This window comes from Drosophila melanogaster, chromosome X (genome assembly GCF_000001215.4).
Source record: "Drosophila melanogaster chromosome X".
Classification (NCBI taxonomy): Eukaryota; Metazoa; Arthropoda; class Insecta; order Diptera; family Drosophilidae; genus Drosophila; species Drosophila melanogaster.
Window position 1 is genome coordinate 20,484,188 of NC_004354.4, and position 17,160 is coordinate 20,501,347.

At 39.9% G+C, this 17,160-nt stretch overlaps 2 protein-coding genes across 6 annotated transcripts in view; one reads left to right on the forward strand and one right to left on the reverse strand.

Moving 5' to 3' along the window:
* RhoGAP19D (Rho GTPase activating protein at 19D) overlaps positions 1-17,160 on the reverse strand; it is a 40,740-nt gene that overhangs the window by 14,233 nt on the left and 9,347 nt on the right. For 4 of the 5 annotated variants that reach the window (NM_001169338.2, NM_001258851.1, NM_001298567.1 and 1 more), the window contains exons 3-5: positions 6,360-7,207; positions 4,143-4,460; positions 2,821-3,335 (exon numbers count right to left, since the gene is read on the reverse strand). In NM_001169338.2, the coding sequence (NP_001162809.1) occupies positions 2,821-3,335; positions 4,143-4,460; positions 6,360-6,683 (1,157 nt within the window). In that variant the 5' untranslated portion in view covers positions 6,684-7,207. Of the gene's footprint in view, positions 1-2,820; positions 3,336-4,142; positions 4,461-6,359; positions 7,208-17,160 lie in introns of those variants that run through there. The other variant, NM_001298568.1, reaches the window with a different exon arrangement.
* Positions 1,993-2,401, forward strand: CG15461 (uncharacterized protein). The gene is made up of 2 exons (NM_144034.2): positions 1,993-2,085; positions 2,163-2,401. The coding sequence occupies exon 2, from the start codon at positions 2,175-2,177 to the stop codon at positions 2,349-2,351; it is 177 nt and encodes a 58-aa protein (NP_652291.1). The 5' UTR covers positions 1,993-2,085; positions 2,163-2,174; the 3' UTR covers positions 2,352-2,401.

The following is a 17,160-nucleotide window of genomic DNA, read 5'->3' on the forward strand; positions in this document are numbered from 1 at the left end:
TCCCCTCAATTTTTCCCCCGATTAGTCAATGGGGGTAGTGGTTACTGTGCAGTAATAATAATTGATTTATTTATTCATATTCATGTGCAGCAACGCTGCGTATACGCAATGCGACTGCAGGGGATGTTGAAAAATGTCTGATATTGCGTTTTGAATATTAAAATAATTTTGAATTATTTATGCGGTGGCAGAAATTGGCGCTTTAAAGTTTTTAGCAAGGTTTTACCTTCAATAAAACCGAGCTGAAAGTATAGAAAAGTATCTATATTTCAACCAAAGAATTTGTTTCACATGGGAAAACAAGAAAACAAATCGTGAGAAATGGTTATATGGTTTATTGAAACATGCAGGTGTTAAATTTGTTGTAATAATCCAAGTGAAGTGTTTACATGTTCGTTGCGCATGAAACGCAATCAATAATCAATCAATTTCCAAAGCTATCTCTCAATTAAAAAACTTGTGAAGACTGTGGGTCAATTGACGTGTGTATCTATTCTAACTGACAGTTCTTTAGATGCTCGCCTAAGTTTGCACCAACCAACTCACGTAATTTGAAAATTGCACATGCAGGCAGCTTAAGACGTGACAAACTTTCCGAAAAGAATACGAGAAATCGTAAACAAAGAATTAAAGCGAAGGGTACACACACAAAAGCCATTGAATCTTTCATACCACAAAATCTAATTAAACTAATGGTTTTCCCTTTCGGTCTAAACATTTCCATCACCAGAGCACTTTAACGATAACTAACTCAAAAGTATAGAACAGAAATCAATAAATAATTAAAATAGGCATTAACTTAAACAGGAAGAATAAAACAAATTGATTATTTCGTAAAACTTGACCCTTTGCAGAGGTCGAGATCTTATCTATGTACATATAAGTACGTTTTATATCCCCGCTGACGTCACATGAACTTTTTATAGAATACGAAATAATAAATTATTTTTTTTGCACATCTCCAAACGGACAGACGGACAGCGGAAAATATATGGAAAATAAATTTCATTCAGAACAGACAGACGCAAAACAATGACAAATATGCATGGAAAGACAGTGCGAGTCGTCGAGTCGGGCGATGAATGAAATGAGACTAAAATGAGGAATGTATGAAATGGGAACGCCAGATGAGAAGGAGCACTGGAGTGAGTGGGTTGCGTCCGAGGGGAAACTAGGATGAAATCACCGAGCCCGAGGCCCCGGCGCAGCCACAATGGCGACCAATATTGGGGCTGCCCAAATGTGGCAACTGCGGCGAGTCATCCGAGTTGCTCCCAAATATTACAACTATCTTTAAATCTGCGATCAAAAACATTATCAACTTGCCATAGAACTTGCAATAAATCGTTGGCAAAATAACAATAATGTCACAAAAACTCGGACATCAGATGGAAATTCCAACAAACATAGATACATACTGTATCTAGGAAATAGCAGCCTCGTCGTGGCGAATAAAACCTTTTCCACAGAGAGTTCGTTTACAATCGTTTTTAATTATGCACATTGTGCGCCGCCATTTTGCTGTTCATTAGTCGGTTAGTTATTGTCATTTAGTTCATCGCCATAAAACACAATTTTCATCTCTCATCTGCCTGCCTTATTGGCGGCAGCCTTTCCGCCCCCCTGATCGCCTGGCATTTCTCCATTTCCAATTTCAAATATTAAGTTTTCACTAACTTATTTCGTTGGTTTTTTTTTTTTTTTGTGTGGCAATGAAAGTGAAATACATAATGTGCGAGTAAATGCATCTGTGTGTGCCGTTTGCTAAAAACAGCTGGCTGAGACGACTGACCGCCTCTCAACTTTTGCCACCATAAATCACAAAACGGATCGCCACTGCACAGTGGAGCAAATTGCATTTGACCGTGCTTTGCATTCAGTTTACTCGTGTAGCCCTAAAAACAATCTAGTAGCCGAGAATTTGAAGTCAGACGCACTTGGAATCCTAGTTGACATGGTGTTTTCAGCATTTCCGTATTGATCCAGTCAGTTTCAGTTATTTTGGAGAGCACACACATCAGAAATTTTGTTGAAAAAAAAAAAGGAGTCCACATAGTTTTCGTTCCCGTTGAGTCGAGCAATCAGGTAAGCTGTTGGCCAGTTGGCCAGCACTATCGAAATCCCCCCCCCACCATAATACACAATTCACAATTCATGGACAGTTTTGTGGCGCTATGGTGGAGAAAACCAAAACACTTCAGCTGCTGCTAATGGCTCGCGCCGTATTGACGATCATCTATAATGACCACTTCTGCTGGACCTTCATAAAGAGCTATGGACTCTTCTCGCTGGCGATTCCGCTGGCCAAGTACTTCGATGGCTTCCAAGTGTTGCCCACCGGTGACGTGTAATTTTCAGCCAATTGTACATAAATTAAATGTCTTTGGATCAAGGCAAACGTAAAAACTTTGTCTGGTCTTTAATGGGTTTGGTTTTTTGGTCCTGATGCGACTTGGTCTCATCATATATTCATGACTGGTACGAATAAGGCAACTAAAAAAAAAAGTGCTAGGAAAGAATGCTCATACATCCTATAAGCATATAGTTCAATCTGATAAATACGTTTTCAGGAATGTCGAACCTTTGTGAACTGAAATCTGCTTTAACCCTACCAACATTAATGGGACCCGTGTGTTCAATTTGAATACAGCAAATTGGCATACAGGTGCTAGATTTTGTTTATGAATCTCAAAGTGTTGTAAATACGTGGGCTTTCTTCTGCTGTCCGAAATCCGAAAATCCGCTGTAATTGCCATCATGTGTGACGTCAATCGCCGCTTGCCGTTCGCCAAGGTGAGCTCATTTATTTTGTTGACTTACCGCATAAACTGGTGATGCTGTTGCTGCTGCTGGTACAGATGTTGCTGCTGCTGCTGATGCTGGCGCAGTCCATGTGCCATGTCCCCGAAATCGATGCTGCTGCTGCCGCCAGTCAGCGCTGGATGACGATGTTGCTGCTGCTGTTGCTGTTGCTGCTGCTGCTGTGGGTAGAACGGCTGACTGAGGACGGTGATGCCTCCGCTGGCCGTGCTGGTGATGCTGCCCGATCGACTGCCTCCGTGCAGGGATGGTGCATGATGGGTGTTGGGGTGCGAGTGCGATTGGGATTGGGATTGGGATTGCGGCGATCCTGCCGGCGTTGATGTGGTCACGGCTGCAACAGCGGGATATGAGATCAACTGTTGCTGCTGCTGCTGATGCTGATGCGGTGGTGCTGCAACTGCTGCCGCCGCTGGAAATGTGGTCTTGTGGGAGCCGTTGGCCAGCAGCGAGGGCGAGTGCGTCGACATGGTCAGGCGATTCGACTCCGGCGTGTGGGCAATGCTCGTATAGTGCTGTTAAAAAGACGAGGAAAACAAGTTAGAGATGATGATAATACAACGCGACGAATTAGTCAGTGGGTGTATTTCAATAGTAGTCACATTCTTAATTAGTAGTTTCGAACATATGTACATACGTATGTATGTATCTCAAGCTAGCTATAATTCGACCAATTAATAATTTAAGTGCGGACTTTGGTCAATGCTGCAAGTTCTGGTCATTTCCAAACGCATTATTATTGCTGCGAAATGTAGCACCATTCATGCATATAACACGATTAATTAATGATTAATGGAAATTCGATTCGTGTTGTTTAAAAACTGAATTGCATGGCAAAGCGGGTTGCCCGTTACACGGTCTTCAATAAATAAGAGTTCAATTTCATCTCAATTTAACTATTGTGAATAAGGTGAGATATTCACTCTATTGTTACGGTGATATCACATAGTTACAAATATATATATATAAGTATTTATGAAGTTTCTCAGTTTGTGAGTCATGATTACTCCTAAGCCATCTGCGACCTGTTGAGATACGTTTCTTTAGATGTTTATATACAGGATATTTAAAAGATCAGTGATATTGCGGACTAGACCCGATTGGCTCATGTAATTCACCGGATTTGCTGGCCTTTTTTTTTTTACTCTAACGCCTTTTGTCCAATTTAAGGTCAGACCTTATAAAGATGACCACTTTTTTTTTTTAATCATCACACACTTTGGCCAAAGAAGCAGCAAGCACTTTGGCAGCTTCGGTATTCCGGTCTCTGGGGATGTGGGATGGAGTTGGGATGAGGAGAACCTCTTTCCGGATGAGCTTACCATCTGCAGGACATCGCACTCCTTGGGCACCACGTGCAGCGTGAGGACCGCCGGCGTCTGCTTGATCATCGAGACGATGGTGCTGTAGGCGATGCCAGCGATCGGCTGGTTGTTGACCATCAGCACGCGGTCGCCCGTCTGCAGGTTGGCGTAGTGGGCCGGTCCGTTCGCCTGCACCTCTTTGATGAAAATGGTCTCCATCGCTTTCACTTGGTACGGCGGCAGCGACGTCGGCGACGTTGGCTCCAAACCGGTGATCCCAGCGACGCCGACGCTGCTGCTGCTGCCGCTGTTGCTGCCCGCCGCACTGGAGGCTTCCTACACACCAAACGAAACCGAAACAAAAAAAAAAAAATAGTTAGTCAGCTGTACGCCTGAGGTGCGAAAACTAGGTACCCCCCGCTGCACAAATAGACCATGAGTGCATAGACTATAATCCTTATGTCTGCCGTATAGCAACTACAGAGGGATGTTTTGAGGGATCTCTGCACGCCAATTGGAATCGAAACAGAATATTATGCAAATGGTCAAACGATTGTAATATCATCAAATAGTAAATCTCTTTCGGTATACATCAAATTATTAAAGTCATTTACTGAGTACATTAAATGAAATAATAGAAAAACTTAAATTAAATTCTCTTATAAAGCCACGAAATCCAAACATTCGATAAGTACTTAAAAATTGTAAAAACCTTTTTCTGTGGCATTTAACATAGACCTATTAATGCGAACGCGACTGTGGGTCGTGAGACCACATTTTGCGAGGAGAGTGTAGATTGAATTGAGTCGCCTTGCGAGCAACAAGAAGAAGAAGAAGACGAAAAGAGAGTGTGCGAGTGAGTAAGAGCGGCAAGCGGAGGATGTAATATCAACAAAACAAAAATAAAACGGGCTCAAAAAAGTGAAGTGAGCAAAACGCAAATTAGTGCAAAAATAAAAGAGAAAGAGAGGGGACCCCTACCGACATTTCAATACCCTAATAAATTTATTAAGATCATAGTATCGCCATACTTGTTGCTATTTTATTATTTTTATTTTGTTTTCAATATAAAAAAAAAAAGATAAGAGAGCTCATCTTTTAACTCATAATTTTAGAATCGCATTGGGTTTTTTTTGTATTAGGGGCATTAAAGCGTTAAATCAACGACACTGAAAAGATTAGGAAAATCTAAAATGTTTTGAACGACATATTTTGCAATCTCATTTTACATTTTTATTTTTATTATATATATATATATATAAATCATGATTTTTCAAGGGAGGGTGATTTTAAAATATGGAATTTTAACTTTTAGAGTATTTCTTTGATTAAAGTCGAAATACACCTGGCGATCTTTCGTGCTGGGTATCACCGTCGCTTAAATGAAAAGCAAAAAGAAAGCAGAAAAAGCAAATGCGGCAATTTGAATAAGTCGCCCGTGCGCAGCGCTCACGTAACGCCAACGCTGACGTCGGCGTCAACTGAGGCAGCGCTTCAGCGCAGCGCGAGAGACAGAAAGAGAGAGTCGTTCGCTCTCTCACTTGCACTTCCCTTGGGGCCAATAGACAAAAATATCGGACTAAAAAATGAAGAATAAAAAATGCACTACATCTCCCATTAGATTTTAAACTTGGTGCTTTTAAGGACATTTCTATGATGTTATTAAGATTTCTTCTTACAAATCTCTACACAAGAATGTAGATTATGCGATGTTTGGTATATTCTACTATATATTAAATCCCCAAAGACATTTAGTTTTACCATCTGTTTAACAAACTTTATGCGATATATTTTTATAAAAAGAAACAAATTAAATCATAGTTAAAGTGTCATTGTTAAATTGCCAAAGTTCATATATTCCTAAATAATTCATTTAGAGCTTGAGATACATGAGAAACAATTTAAACTTTCTACATTTAACGTCGATTATTTTTCAAAGTGTATTCCCTTTTTTTTTAATTCTGCACCTATATCCCGACCCATTGTGGCTACAGTCACCACTATTCGCTTGGTTTTGGACAACCTCTAGCCAGTACTCTCTATTGTCTCTTAATGTTTGCTAAAACTCTCCTGGTGCGCTTCGTCACTACTCAGACTGCCGTATACAATATGTATTGGAAAATCCTTTATATTCTCTGTAAATACTATCATTTGTGTTCTTTTCATCCTCTGTTTTCTCTATATTCTCAATATTTCCTATATTCCCCCACTATAACCATCATTATCCCTACTCACCTGTGGCCAGTTGGTCGATACCGATGCCGCCGTTGCTGCTGTCGCCGATCCCGATACCAAACCCGATGCGGATGATGATGCCTGGTCATCTTCCGGCGGATAGGCGATGAAGTGGCGCAGCGTGAACCCGAATCCCTGGTTGGGTCGCCGGCGGATGACGATGAGCTTGGGCTGGATGGAGGAGGCGGCCAGGGCGGCGTTGTTGGCCGCTGCAGCCACCGCCGCTGCAGCAGCTGCTGCTGCTGCGGATGCCGCCGCTGCCGGAGTCGCCACCGCTGAGGCTGCCGAATGCGCTGCGGCAGCGCCGTTCGAGTTTTGTAACATTTTGTTGCGGGATACTGTGGTTTGAAGGGGGTGTTGTGTGTGTTTTCGGGTTTATTTCTCTTTGAATTTTTGTGTGTTGTGCTTCGCCTTTTTCTGTTTACACACTCTCCTCTCGCTCTGTTTTAGCGCTATATCTCTTTCGGTGGCTGGCTTGGTGGTTTCGGTTGTTTTTGCCTTTTCTATTTGTCGTGCGGTTGGCTTTTTTTTTATTACTACGTTATTTTGCTTATTTTTTGGGGTTTTTTTTTTTTTGGTGGTCAACCTGTTGGTGGCACCCTCATTTGTGTGACGGTGGGTGGGGTGGCGCTTCACCCCTGGTTCGCCTCTTCTATTTTCTAAACTATTTATCCACTATCTGATATTCGCCTTGCGGTTCTTCTCTTCGGGGATATTCCTTTACATCCTACGATAGGTTGCAAATTTTCGATGTGGCTGCGGCACGAGGCCCATCGTACCGATCGATATTACCATAGTACTGCTACTAACTGCTCTTGCTGATCCATCGATGGGTTAACGTAAATCATCTGCAAAAAAAAAAAAAAAATAATTGAAATAAGGAATACGGTTTTTTTCGAAAAAGGTTTAACCAAACATATGTAAGTACTAATCAAGGAAGTTCGACAGACATTGGTGCTTCGAGCCGGATCAACAAAGGCAGATCAACGGCTTTAGTAAAAAGTATTGCTCAATATAATTAAAAATATGTTTTAAATGCATCATGACTATCCACGATCCTTAATCACAAATGGCAATACAATTGATATATAATATTTACATCTTGCTGTAAACACTCGCTCTATTAATTACGTGTGCATTGTGGATTAAGAACATTTCGTACTTGTTTAGTGAGAAGGTGTGATCTTATTCCTTAGAATTCATTAAACATGGTCCAAGCTATCAAATGCTGTTGGTATTCCCGGACTCTTAACCCAATAGTTTCAGCTTTCTGAGGCACAGAAGGGGTTAAAATGCGACGAGGCGTGTTACACTTTTTTGACTTCTCATTTGACGGTCAATGTCCAACACACAAAGCCCCCTAGTTGAATCTGTTTTCGGGTTTTTACTGTATTTTTTATGCATTGTAATTAAAGCCGAAAGAGGTTTTTCGTTTTGTTTTTCCTCGCTTTTTGTGTCTCGAAGGCTTTGTTTCTTTTTTTTTCGCCTTTTTGTTCGACTGGCAGTTAAAAGCACTTAACTAACTGTACTTGGGCATATGCGATGACTTTGGGTCGATCGTTATACTGAACACAGCTACGATGATATAATGCCGTTTATTATCTCTTTCTTGAAAAATAAAACTAAAATTAAGATGGGTATTAAAGCAGGAACCCCCTTTCAAAGGCGTTTAGGTTAACGCCCCCTTTTTTGGTCGGCATTCCCAGTTTGACACTTTTGTTTGCTCAATAAGTTATCGTTTGAGGGTGGACACAATCAACCAAAAGTGGTTCGTTTTAAATTCGAGCTGAAGATTTTATGTGTAGAGCAACTAAAGACGCTAAATATGTAATAGTGTTTGAATAAAACGTCGTCGCTATATGTATGCTTTTTATAGCTTTAGCTGTCTAAATTTTGAAATTATTTAAGGATACAATGAGAGGGAAGTGCATGCCCTGTGCGTTCAATTAGCCAAGCGATAAGGTCACAGTTCAAAGACCCGTAGGGATATGTGCACGATTATTGGAAGGATTTAATAGGCTGTACAATGTATACTGCAATACATTTTATTGGGATTACTATGTGGTTTGCCAGCTTTATCTCATTGAACGCAATTGAACAACGTAAAGAAGGCAAAAGCGACAGCCGCCATAATAATTTGAGCCAAAGCACATGTAATTACCCCCAAACAGATAGACAGACAAAAACAGATTGTTCAGATAGCAGTCTCTATAATTGCCCCATTGTAATTGCATTGTCAAAGTAGTTTCTTTTTGTGCGAAAGGGGGGAGCTCGAGTGTGTCAAGTCACTCAAGTCAAGGCGATAGACACACACAGATAGATAATAAACCGATTCGACGGCAGATTACTAAAAATGTGTTAAGTTTTGATCGCGAATCGCAAAGAAATAGCAAGCCCAACTGAATGATTGTAAAACACTCTGCTCCGCCGCTACTGTTAGGCCTTGGCTGTCCGTCACTAGTAGTACTAATAGAAAAAACATCATATAACGACCTATATCAACTTATCAGCAGCGGTACGCCGATAATCCATTTGAAGGTTGGCCGGCGATAGCTGAAAAGTAAAGATATTTTCCATGGAATGGAAAATTTGCCTGACCAGCAGACGATCATCAGAAGCCATCCTACGGTTTATTATATGTATAAATGTATATTTTATTTGATTCCCCCCCAATAACATTACATTCTTTACCTATTTTTTTTTTAGTTTCCACTTATCTCAGCTCGATTCGATACTCGGATTCTTGTTTTATTTTCGTTAAGCTCCAGCAATCGAAACCGCCTCCAAAAAAAAAAAAAAAAAAACCCAGCTTTGATTGATGTAATTCTGGGCCTTGTTCTTTTCTTTTCCTGCCGTTGTTGAACAGCATTTTAATACTTTTACCGCTGCTTGGCTCATTACACGCATGTTCTGTCTTTAATCTTGATTTTTTATTATTTTACTTGCCACGATGTGATTCTGGGTTTTTATCTTTACTCTCCACTCTCCACTGTACGTTACCCGTTTTTCTGTCAAGTTCGATTTAAACTATCGACCGCTTGTAATGCAAAACAATCAAATTAATTGTTATCACACGAACTATTCAGTAGAGTCAATAAAAAGCTGCCAACTGAATCGCCTCTTTTGCCGCACTATTATGTTTTTTCTTTATTCTGCTCATTATTATTATATTCCTTTATAATCAAGAAGCGCAATAAATTTCGTAATTTATCTCAGAATTTTATTTTTTAAAGAAATTTTATATGGCACTATATCTTCGTTTCCCACCTATCATAACACCATGTTTTTTTTAGTCCTGTCCCTAAAATAACTAGTCCAGTAATAACGCTAATTGAAATAAGAAAAACTTGTAGGTTAAACTTCATAAACTTCAGTTTACATTAGTTTATTTGGACATATATACATACATTGCACTAATTAAAAATGTAGTCATGTATTTAGAAGCACTCTATATAAGAGCACATATTCATTATAAAATTGATTCGCCTTATAACAGGTATTCAATAGTCGAAGCACTAAACATTCGATGCCTATGGAAATGCGATGAAATATTTATCGAATGCTTATGAATCGATATGAATTGAATGGTCGTTTTAAATACCATATGAATCGATATGAATTAAATGGTCGTTTCAAATTCCTTCACATATGTAATGTAAACATCAAGCAGCAGAGTAAGAGATATATGTGGAAGTCAAAGCACTCGAATACATCTTGATGTACCCATTCAATGGTAGTATTTATGTACATTTGGCATTAAATTTGAAGTTCTAATTAGGAACTAGTAAACAAAGCTCCTGATTACCTAGTAATAAATTATATATCGATAACTGTTTATTTACTTTCAGATCCCCGTTTCTTCATGTTTAATGGAGTGAGTGTATTCCTCATTTCTGTTTGCACCGTTCACCTGCCATTACAATTTTTGGGTTATAGCCATCCCCACTCCATATCTGCCGACAGATAAAACCAGAAAAATATATAAAGAGAGACAAATGATATATGTGTACATGATAGCCGATAAACGACTCGGTCGTATGCCCAACTTGGAATCGATAAACAAAAAACGAAGCACAAACCGAGAAATACACACGCGGGGGCATCCAATTACGTGCAATTACATTTATAAAATTTCTTCGGTTTCTTTCTCTCCTCTCCATTAAACAAAAAACAAAAAGAAATTATAGATAAATACAACTATACGTATACGTATTGACTCCATTTTTATTTCTTTGTCTATCAATTTCGCGGAATGGAAGTCGATAAAAAAAAGCGATATATGTGTCTCTGTATATAAAGCTGACACGAGAGGGAAACAAAAGTACAATGCAAACAAATAGCGATATCAGCGATAAATCATTCATATGCTGGATCTACATATATACATCGCTGGGAATCGTCCGATCAGATCGTCGATCGGAGCAGGTATTAAGCTCCGAATAGCTTCTATTTAAAACGCGTCCACAAATCAGGAGTCTTTGGTGCATGGTAGTTCTTTTGCTTTAAATAGATTTATTTATACATATATTTATGTAGAATTGAATTGCAATAAAATGGGGATTTAAAGGAACTTTATCTTGCAGGGATGCCAGGGTAACTCTAGGTTTTGGATGATAATATTTCGAACGCGAGAACAAAGTTATGTTTCAAAATCATGCACTGGTATTGCACGATCTGTAAACCCATTGGAACGCCGACCTAACCCAATTGAATCACACACCTTGTAGATAATCTTACTCGTATCATATCAAAGGTTATCTCTGCGGCGTGTTCACACCTCTCGCCCCACAAATCCGATCGGAATCCATCAAAAAAACAAGCCGGGGTAATATGAGAAAGTCGGGCCGGAGAATATGGAAAATATTGTGGCAGACGCACATCAAAGACCGATTGCCGATGCGATCGGATTCGACAAACATCACGCCCGTGTATTATGCACACCGAGCCCATATAGCAACCGGTATATAGCTATGTACATACATATGTATATACCTGTCCATGCATACATACATACATAGCATATACATATGTACATCTGTATGTATACGCGTATACGCGTAGATGTGTATATTGATCTGGCCCCTCGTTATCAGGGGGTTAGAGCCCCTTTGGGGTGCTGAGCGAGAGCCATTCAACTTGTTGCCAAGTGTCGCCGCCACCGATTCGGAATCGGAATAGCCGTACACTTATATGTATGAAAACCAGAAAGAAGGCGAAACAGCCCACCAATACACACCGAAAAGGCAATGTACCCAGGCATTCATGTGTCTTGGCCTGGCGTCACTCACAATTTCAATTTCCATTTTATTTACCCTGGAAAATTTCAAGATCCTGGCTATATTGGTTCCGTCCTGGTGCCGAATGTCAAAAAAAAATTCTAGAAAGACCACCAAACACTATTCGATAGCATTTAGTAATTTCATGAAGTATATAGGTATATTTAGTTCTCCATATTGCTATTTCCCAGTAATGCAAATACTTTTCCCCGATATAAACATTATGCGGAATTGTTTTACAGGGTAATATGCTCGTCCGAATCTCGACTGTTTCCGATACTTAATTTTGTTGTATTTTGTTGTTACGTTTATTTTCGAATTGTTTATTTAATGTTCTTGCAGCGTCGTTTGTTTGTTTGTGCTATGTGTTTTATGTCTTTCTTTTTCCTTGCTTTTCCTACCGCCAGCGGGGGGGCGGCGAGTATGGGCCATGGGCGTTGGGCGGTGGGCGGTGAAAGGCAGTGGGAGTGGCGGGAAAACTGTTGGTCCAGCTGAGCGGAGCAAACGCCTTAATAATCTAATTTCTGACAACTGACGGGCAAATCAATAAATGAAGTGGAAAATGGAAACATTTTCTTCGTCTTCTTTCGCTCTCCTTCTCCTCTTCCTCTGGCAAAAGAGATGGAAAATCGATCAAGAAGGAGAGGGATATACCGGTCAGAGGGAGAAAGAAAGACCGGGAGAGAGGGAGGGAGCTAGTGCTACCTTGACCTCATTCAACGACCTTTTTATATGGTGTGAGATGCGAAACGATGGAGCGAAAGGGCGAGGGGGTCGAGCTCGGAAAATGGGGAAAACTCTGTGCTTGCGTGCTGAGCTTCTTCTTCCTCGCCATTTCACAGCGCGCCAGTGTGTGCGTATTTTTGGTGCTTTAGTTGCCTTGTATTATATCATCATCATTGAATGGTTTACCGCGGAAATCGAGGAAACCGCGGAACACAAGGTGGAAACAACACAATCCTGGCCGGGTGAAAAAAAAAAAATAATAAAAAAAAAACAGAAAAGTTCAACAACACTTCCCACTTGTCAATTGGTGAAAGACAAAAGGACGTGCCTAAAGAATGGCCAACCAAAAAATGAAGTGAAAAACAAAAAAAAAAATAGTTCGAGGCAAATAATAGAAATTAAATAACAGTTTTGGCTCAACGAATTTTTAAGAATAATAGGCGTTTTAAGAACATCAATCAATTCAACTCGTCCAGACCTTAAATGATTCAATTTGATTCGAAGCATTAGAGGGTTAAAGCTGCCACCTTGTTCCATGTTAGTTAGTTTAACCAACCAAACTTGGCTTTTAAAATCATTTCGCAAATATCAATGCAGTTGCCTTAATTAAAATGAACCAAAAATAAGTTTCAAACATGTTTCAATGATTAATAAAGCGACGGAACCCACATATGTACATATGTGTATTGTTTATTTAAGCCACACGTACATATGTACATATGCATTCGGTTTTTTCAATCATTATCTGAATTCTTCGAGTATGATTAATGATCGTTCGTGTAGATCTTTCTTTTCTGGCTCTTTGACAAATGTAATTTAAGCGAATAAATTCATGTAAACATTGTCGTCTTCCCATGAGTATTCAGTATTTAGTATTCAGTGCTCAATGACGTAAACATTTGAATAAGCCCACAGATTTTGCCACAAGATTGTGTCATTGAAAAATAGAATAAGGCGACGCCCAAGGGAAGTTTTATCCGTCAGATCGTCTGACTATTAAAACAGTATAAAATTGAACGCTCCATTCCCATTACACCCCCTAAAAACAGCTTTCTCCGATTGCCATTCGATTTCGATTGGAAACCATATAGAAAACCAGCCAAAGAGTGAACAAATACCTAAAAAAAAAAAAAATAATAATAATAGGCAGAAAGGCACACACACACACACACACACACACACACACACACACACACACACACCAGCGGATCCAGAATGAATAAACAAACCAAACACTTTTGAAGTAAACAAAAGAACACCAAACAGCAAAAACAGAATATGATATTGTAGCTGATATAAGAACTAAACTTGGGATCCCATGTTGTGGCGTTGGATCCGATGGTACGTTTCGACCCTTGGCAGCAGCAGCAGTAGAAACCGAGCACAAACAAAAAAAAAATTTAATTAAAGGGGGCGCAGCCCAAGTCACTATGCTAAAAAAAAACGACCTGCCCCACAATTGCGATTGCAATTGCCTTGCAATTGCCTTGCATTTGCAATTATTCATGCCCCTCTGGCCGACTTAATAGAGAGCTCGTCGAAATGTAAAAGATCCCTCAATGGAAGTTGATTTTAAGACAACACATAACTATTCTATACCACTGACTTACTGTTAATAAGCCAAATATGATAACAATTTTCCAGCGGGCTGAAGGCACCTAGATAAATATATATTTCTACTCCAATAAAACCACTTTCTTTTAGAGTTCACAAAAAAAAAAAACGGCCAAAACGTGATCGGAGAAATATGTACTTCACATCGTTCATATTGCTCATTGACATGGATTCGCCGGAGTTCAATTGGAAGTGAACCTAAATGTCGAATTATCGCAGGCACAAGATCTTTGCACTGACTTCGTTTAATGGAGAATGTTCTCCAGTTGCTTGTGTGTTGTTATTGTGGCAGTTTTCTCCTTTTTTTTTTTTGTAATTTTGCTGTCTCCCAAAGTTCAATGGTTTCGGTTTCGGTTTTGGTTTTGGTTTTTAATTGAGTTTTTTTGTTCGTTACGTGACCATTTGCATGTTGCAACAGCAATTGCCCCACTATGTTCGGCCTCTATTTTTCAGTTTCTCTTCTGTTGGGTTTCAAATTCAAATTACGGAAAAGCCATACCATACAAAACTAAATTACCGAAAGTTAGTTATTAAATTGCAAAGTCATTTTTCGGCGCATCACAAAACTCAATTAAAGGGGAAGAGCTTCATTATTTTCCTTTGTATCTATTTTCAATTTTATTTGTGAGTAGTTTTAGGCCCTGAACTGAAACTTTGGTGGGGGCTCGAAGTTCGACGGAGGAGGAGCTGGTTAAACTGGAGGCTTAAAGATTTCCACTTAATGGTTTACAGCATGACTGGACGTTTTGTGGGTTTGGAACAAAAAAAAAAACAAAAAACTACTACAAAAAAAATATAGAACCATCTCCGATCCAGGTTGACGACGTACTTCTTTGGGGTGGCATAAAAACATTTTCCGCACTATAACACACAGCACAGTCACCCTTAAACATATGGAAATCCACCACAGTTCGGCTGGTGCATTATTGGTATTATTATCAGATCACTGGCGAACTCAGAGCAAGAAACCCCAGCTTATCCGACACACTTATCATATCAGTTACGAATCCCGAAAGTAATCCCCTAACTGGCTTCCATTCCATTCTGCCTTCTTCCGCCTGGTTTGACAACGTGATGGATGGTTTTCAGTGAACTCTCCAAGGATTATTCCTGACCGATGTGGCAAGCAAGCAATCCGAAAAGTGTTCGATTCCAATGGGATCTTTGCGGGTTGTGTCAGGGTTGACTTTGCTAATCAGCCTGATTGCATTTGGTTCTAATTCCATTATCTTTCAAGCTTGCACTTTGGTTTCGGATTGGTTAGGCTCTAAGTCGATTTGGAGCAATTTCGTGCAATTTTAGAAAAAATCAGAAAACTGTACCTCTTTGATAGTATTAAAGAATTTCTCAGTTATTTCAAGTTCCAATTTAGTACTTAATGTGCTTAGATTAGTCTACTTCAGAAGGTTACGCTACTAGCCGTTTCACTAGAAGGCTGTCTCGAGTGTTTACTGTACGGGAAAGCAATGAAAGTCTTAGGAAAAACGTTCACGTATTCTCTAGCTTCAAAACATATAACATACATATGTTTATTTGGTGTGCGCGGGGGTGGTGTATATATATATATATTTAATTTCATAATGAAGCCTCCAAGTGCATACTTATGTTAATAATAGCAACGGTCTCCGAACTCGCGCTACCAAGCCCCCATAGCCACCACCACACCACCCTCTGGAATCACCCACTTTCGGGCCCAGATTGCATCCACTTTAAAATCCATTTATGACTGAAAAGCAACAAAGGGTGGCGCAAAAAGTTCGGATTGGACTTTCAGCTTTGGCTTCTGGGGGTTTTTCCAGCTCTTTTGGGATCGAGGGTTGGTTTCACCCCCCGGGGGGATGGGGGGTGGGTGGTTCGGGGATTTCCCCGTCCTGCTCATTTCACGCATGCAAAGGGAATGGGAGTCCCCCGGTGCTGAAACCCTTCGTAATGAGTATTCAAAATGCAATTCACAGACTAGGGGAGTGTGTGGATATTGGGATTGGGGGTAAACAGGAAGAGGGTTGCATATGTGTCGCTCGAGGGTTGCAACTTGCAATCAAATGCATAATCCGAAGGATTTATGCAGAGCGACAAAACAGGACATAATACGAATATCTCTTAATAAAACCAGTATAAACGAATCAAAATCGATTAATTTGAGAATAAAGTGCCCTCACTTGTTGTCACACTAATAAGAAAATGCATACTCTCTTCTTATCTAAGCGTGTTATCCTTATTTTTCTCAGTGCAAACAGAGATTAGAGGGGCACCCATCGTACCGTATCCTCTCGTTACAGTATTTATTTTATTTTTTAATGTTTAATTCGGTACAGTTTCGGTTGCAAAAGGAAAAGGCTTCGGGGCATTTCGTAAATTGGATGCAACTCGGTCTTCCTCCCCCAATAGCACTCTCTCTTTTCCTCAATGAGCCGCTGTCCCTTTCACGTGCAATAGCTTGGCTGCAGTTCAATGCAATTTGCAAATGCAGGAGAAGTGCAGAAGGATGAAGCTGTCTCACGGAATGCAACAATGATGCACCCCTTCTAGTACAGCCACAAGCGTAATAAAGTATTTACTTGCGAACGACCATTGCTATTGCGATATTACAAAATAAACACAGGTGTGTGTTCGATGCATTCGTTTGAAGAGCGCTGCATTAAAACTTTTTAGGCGAGCACAATGGACAAACTTTTCTACTTGGTGTACTTCTTCTGAATAATTGTTGATAATGTTTTGAAGTGAAAGCCCACTGTATTCTTTGCTTTTAAGCCCTTGCTTCCTCGCTTTTTTTATTTTTTATTATTATTTTTTGTTTTTATTACACAAGGGGAGGACCCAGAAAAAGAAAGAGATGGAGGCGAAGAAGGAGAAGGAAAAGTGGGGAGAAACCGAGGGACAGAGACAGAGACAGAGAGAGAGGGAGAGGGAGACAGTTCAAGGACCAGGCCACAAAACAGGCCGCAAAAAGCATGGCAAACCGGCTTCAGTTTCAGCACTGAAATCAAGTCACTGCCAAGTCGCAGCTACACAGAAAAAAAATTGCTCTATTCTGGTAGTATCAAAAAAAGCTAAAGTGCAATTAAAAATAGATATTTGTATGTACACACATGTATGGGAAAATATTAATATTGCTTAACTACGCTGGGAGCATAAAAATTTTTCCAGTGTATACATAAAGATACACAAAGACGGCGAAGAAGAAG